This window comes from Malurus melanocephalus, unplaced genomic scaffold (genome assembly GCF_030028575.1).
Source record: "Malurus melanocephalus ecotype Western Australia unplaced genomic scaffold, MMel_1.1 scaffold_1404, whole genome shotgun sequence".
Taxonomy (NCBI): Eukaryota; Metazoa; Chordata; class Aves; order Passeriformes; family Maluridae; genus Malurus; species Malurus melanocephalus.
Genome location: NW_026624636.1, coordinates 6,252 through 11,630, shown reverse-complemented (window position 1 = coordinate 11,630; position 5,379 = coordinate 6,252). Strand labels below are relative to the sequence as shown.

General features: G+C 36.6%; 1 protein-coding gene across 1 annotated transcript in view; it reads right to left on the bottom strand.

Annotated features, from left to right (window-relative positions):
* ARHGAP39 (Rho GTPase activating protein 39) overlaps nt 1–5,379 on the bottom strand; it is a gene marked incomplete at its 5' end in the record, with an annotated part of 41,178 nt that overhangs the window by 30,273 nt on the left and 5,526 nt on the right. The window contains one exon of the mRNA XM_057387865.1: nt 1,236–1,316. Within this exon, the coding sequence (XP_057243848.1) occupies nt 1,236–1,316 (81 nt within the window). The remainder of the gene's footprint in view (nt 1–1,235; nt 1,317–5,379) is intronic.

Sequence of the window (5,379 nt, the reverse complement as noted above, 5' to 3'; positions counted from 1 at the left end):
GATTTGGGGTCCAAGAAGGACTTTTGAGGTTCAGTGAGGATTTTTGGGATTTCTCGAGGATTTTTGGGGTTCAATGAGGACTTTGGGAGGGTTCAACAAAGATTTGGGGTCCAAGAAGGACTTTTGGGGTTCTTTGAGGATTTCGGGGGTCCAGGAAGGATTTTTGGGGTTCAATGAGGATTTTTGGCGTTCAGTGAGGATTTTTGGGATTTCTTGAGGACTTTGAGAGTTTAGTGAGGATTTTGGGGGGGGTTCAATGAAGAATTGAGGTCCAAGAAAGACTTTTGGGATTTCTTGATGATTTTGGGGTTCAGTGAGGATATCTGGGGTTCCTTGAAGACTTTTGGGATTTAATGAGAATTTTAAAGGATTCAATGAAGATTTGGGGTCCAAGAAGAACTTTTGGGATTTTTTGATGATTTTGGGGGGTTTCTTGAGGACTTTTGGGACTCAAGAAAGGCTTGTTGGGTTCAATGAGGTCTTTTGGGGTTCAGTGAGGATTTTTGGGGTTTCTTGAGGATTTTGAGGGTTTAGTGAGGATTTTGGGGAGGTTCAATAAACATTTGGGGTCCAAGAAGGACTTTTGGGGTCCAGGAAGGGTTTTTGGGGTTCAATGAGGATTTTTGGGTTCAGTGACGATTTTTGGGGTCCAAGAGGGACTTTTGGGGTTCAGTGAGGATATTTTTGGGTTTTCTTGAGGACTTTTTGGGGTTCAGTGAGGATTTTGGGAGGGTTCAATGAAGATTTGGGGTCCAAGAAGGATTTGGTGGGGTTTAAGAAGGACTTTTGGTGTTCAATGAGAATTTTTAGGGTTCCTTGAGGATTTTTGGGGTTCCTTAAGGATTTTTCGGGTTTCTCAAGGATTTTTGGGGTTCAATGAGAATTTTGAAGGGTTCAACAAAGATTTGGGGTCCAAGAAGGACTTTTGGGGTTTAGTGAAGCTTTTGGGGTTCAATGAAGATTTTTGGGATTCCTTGAGGACTTTTGGGATTTCTTGACAATTTTGGGGTCCACTGAGGATTTTTGGGATTTCCCAAGGACGCCAAGGCAACACCCAAAGGAAAGGGACCGGAAAAGCGGGAAAACAACACCAGCACCCCATTTTCCCCATCCCGATCCCGATCCCGATCCCGATCCTGACCCCAATCCCAATCCTGATCCCGATCCCGATCCCGATCCCGACCCCGATCCCAATCCCGATCCCGATCCCGATCCCGATGGGAATTCCCGGTCACCTGTAGTGCAGGAGCTGCCCCTCGGCACTGTAATCCCGGTAAATGTCGTATTCCTTCTCAAAAACTCCGGAGGGCGACGAACTGCAAAACGCCGGCGGCACAAACGGGGTTAACGGCGGCGGGATCGCGTTTTCCCCAAAAAACATCGCGTTTTACCCCAAAACAATGTATTTTCCCCCCAAAAAATCTGTGTTTTCCCCAAAAACCCGTGTTTTCCCAAAAAACCCCGTGTTTTTCCCCAAAACAAGGCGTTTTCCCCAAAAACACTGTGTTTTCCCCCAAAGCACTGTGTTTTCCCCAAAAAGCACTGCATTTTGTCCCAAAACAATGTGTTTTCCCCCAAAAACAGTGTTTACTCCCAAAAGAACATATTTTCCCCCAAAACCACTGCGTTTTTCCCCAAAACACCATGTTTTCCCCAAAAAAACGGTGTTTTCCAAAAAAACCCCGTGTTTTCCCCCAAAACACCGCGTTTTCCCCCAAAACCACCGCATTTTCCCCCAAAACACTGCGTTTTCCCCCCAAACACTGCATTTTCAAAAAAAACCACCGAGTTTTCTCCAAAACACCACATTTCCCCACAAAACAATGCATTTTCCCCCAAAACTACTGCATTTTCCCCAAATCATGGTATTTTCCCCTAAAAACATTGCATTTTCCCCCAAAACAATGTATTTTCCTCCAAAACACCGCATTTTCTCCAAAAAACACTGTATTTTCTCTCGAAACAATGTGTTTTCCCCCAAAACACAGTCTTTTCCCCAAAAAACCCGTGTTTTCCCAAAATACACTGTGTTTTCCCCCAAAGCACTGTGTTTTCCCCAAAAAACACTGCATTTTCTCTCAAAACAACGTATTTTCCCCAGAAAACCTGTGTTTTCCCGAAAAAACATGTATTTTCCCCAAAAACATTGTGCTATCCCCCAAAACAAGGCATTTTCCCAAAAACACCACATTTTCCCTCAAAACAATGGGTTTTCCCTCCAAACACCGTGTTTTCAAAAAAAACCACTGAGTTTTCTCCAAAACACCACATTTTCCCACAAAACGACGCATTTTTTCCCCAAAACCACTGCGTTTTCCCCCAAAACACCGCGTTTTCCCCCAAAACCCGTGTTTTCCCCAAAAAAACCCATGTTTTCCCTCAAAACAATGGGTTTTCCCTCCAAACACCGTGTTTTCAAAAAAAACCACTGAGTTTTCTCCAAAACACCACATTTTCCCCCAAAACAACACATTTTCCCCCAAAAAACCCGTGTTTTCCCCAAAACTCCGCATTTTCCCCAAAAAACATCTCGTTTTCCCCCAAAACAACACGTTTTCCCCAAAAAACCCATTTTTTTCCCCAAAAAACACTGCATTTTCCCCAAAAACACCGCATTTCCCCCAAAACACCACGTTTTCTCCCAAAACAACGCGTTTTCCCCAAAAAACATCGCATTTTCCCCAAAAAACCCGTGTTTTCCCCCAAAAACCCGTGGTTTTCCCCAAAACTCCGCATTTTCCCCAAAAACACCGCATTTCCCCCAAAACACCATGTTTTCTCCCAAAACAATGCGTTTTCCCCAAAAAACATCGCATTTTCCCAAAAAAACCTGTGTTTTCCAAAAAAACCCTTGTTTTCCCCCAAAACACTGCGTTTTCCCCAAAAACACCGCATTTTCCCTCAAAACAATGCGTTTTCCCCCAAACACCGTGTTTTCCAAAAAAAACCACCGAGTTTTCTCCAAAACACCACATTTTCCCCCAAAACCACTGCATTTTCCCCAAAAAACATTGCATTTTCCCCCAAAACACTGTTTTCCTCCAAAACACTGTGTTTTTCCCCAAAACACCACGTTTTCCCTCAAAACAATGCGTTTTCCCCAAAAACACCACGTTTTCCCCCCAAAAGCCACATTTTTCCTAAAACCACATTTTTTTCTAAAACCACCACATTTTCCCCCAAAACAGCACATTTCCCCCTAAAATTCCATATTTTCCCCCCAAAACCCACATTTTTCCCCAAACACCACATTTTCCCTCAAAACCACATTCTCCCCCCCAAAAACCGTATTTTCCATCAAAACACCACATTTTCCCTGAAAACATCACATTTTCCCTCAAAACACCGCATTTTCCCCTAAAACGCCGCATTTTTGCCTAATATGCCACGTTTTCCCTGAAATCATCAAATTTTCCCCTAAATTCCATGTTTTCTCTCAAAACACCACAGTCATCCCCAAAACGGCTGTTTTTTCCTCAAAACCACCACATTTTACCTCAAAACACCACATTTTCCCTCAAAACACCACATTTTCTCTAAAAACATCAAACTTCCCCACAAAACAGTACATTTTCTCTTAAAAGACCACATTTTACCCTAAAACACCACATTTTACCTAAAAAAAAAATTCTGTTAAAACATTGCATTTCCCCCCCAAGCACCACATTTTCTTTCTTAAATCAACCCCATTTTCCCTTAAAACACATTTTTTTTTTCTAAAACTACCACATTTTTCCCTAAAATTCCACGTGTACCCTCAAAACCCCACCTTTTTCCCAAAACACCATATTTTCCCAAAAAACACCACATTTTTTGTTAAAACACGTTTTTCCTTAAAACCACTACATTTTCCTTAAAAACATCACATTTTCCCTTAAAACACCACATTTTCCCTCAAAACATCACATTTTCCCCTAAAAAATAACATTTTCCCTTAAACACCACATTTTCCCTAAAACCACCACTTTTCCCCCTAAAACAATATTTTCCCTTAAAACATCACATTTTCTCCAAACTCACCACATTTTCCAATAATAAACATGATTTTCCAATAAAAAAGGTAATTTTCCATTAATAAAGTAAATTTTACATTAATGAAGGCTATTTTCCAATAATAAAGGAAATTTTCCATTAATAAAGTTAATTTTCTAATAATAAATGCTATTTTGCAATGAAAAATTGATTTTCCATTAATAAATTATTTTTCCAATAATAAAGCTGATTTTCCATCAATAAAGTTAATTTTCCAATAATAAAGGTCATTTTGCAGTGCGAAGTTGATTTTCCATTAATAAATTATTTTTCCATTAATAAAGGTGATTTTCCACTAATAAATGTGATTTTCTAATAATAAAGGAAATTTTCCATTAATAAAGTTAATTTTCTAATAATAAATGTGATTTTCCAATAAAAAATTGGTTTTCCATTAATAAATTATTTTTGCAATAATAAAGGTGATTTTCCATTAATAAAGCTGATTTTCCATTAAAAAAATAAATTTTCCACTAATGAAGGTTATTTTTCCTATAATAAAGTTATTTTTCCAATAATAAAGGTGATTTCCCAATAAAAAAAATGGTTTTCCACTAATGAAGGAAATTTTCCATTAATAAAGTTAATTTTCTATTAATAAAGCTAATTTTCCATTAATAAAGGTGATTTCCCAATTTAAAAAATGATTTTCCATTAATAAAGATAATTTTCCAATAATAAATGTGATTTTCCAATCAAAAGTTGATTTTCCATTAATAAATTATTTTTCAGATAATAAAGGTGATTTTCCAATAACAAAGATGATTTTCTGGTAACTATTTTCCATTAATAAAGCTAATTTTCCATTAATAAATGTGATTTTCCAATAAAAAAATTGATTTTCCATTATTAAATTATTTTTCCATTAATAAAGGAGATTTTCCAATAGAAAAGTGATTTTCCATTAATAAAGTTGATTTTCCATTAATAAAATTAATTTTCCATTAATAAAATTAATTTTTTAATAATAAATGTGATTTTCCAATAAAAATGAGGTTTTCCATTAATAAAGTTGATTTTCCAATAATAAAATTAATTTTCCATTGATAAATCTAATTTTCCTTTAATAAAGGTGATTTTCCAATAAAAAATTTATTTTCCATTAATAAATTTTTTTTCCAACAATAAAGGTGATTTTCCATTATTAAAGTTAATTTTCTGATATAAAAGATGATTTTCCATCAATAAAATTAATTTTCCACTAATAAAGGCAATTTTCCAACAATAAACACGATTTCCCACTCAAAAACCTAATTTCCCATTAATTTCCTATTAATAAACAATTAATAAACAATTCCCTATTAATAAACTCAATTTTCCCTCAACAATTCTCCCCTAAAAAAAAAA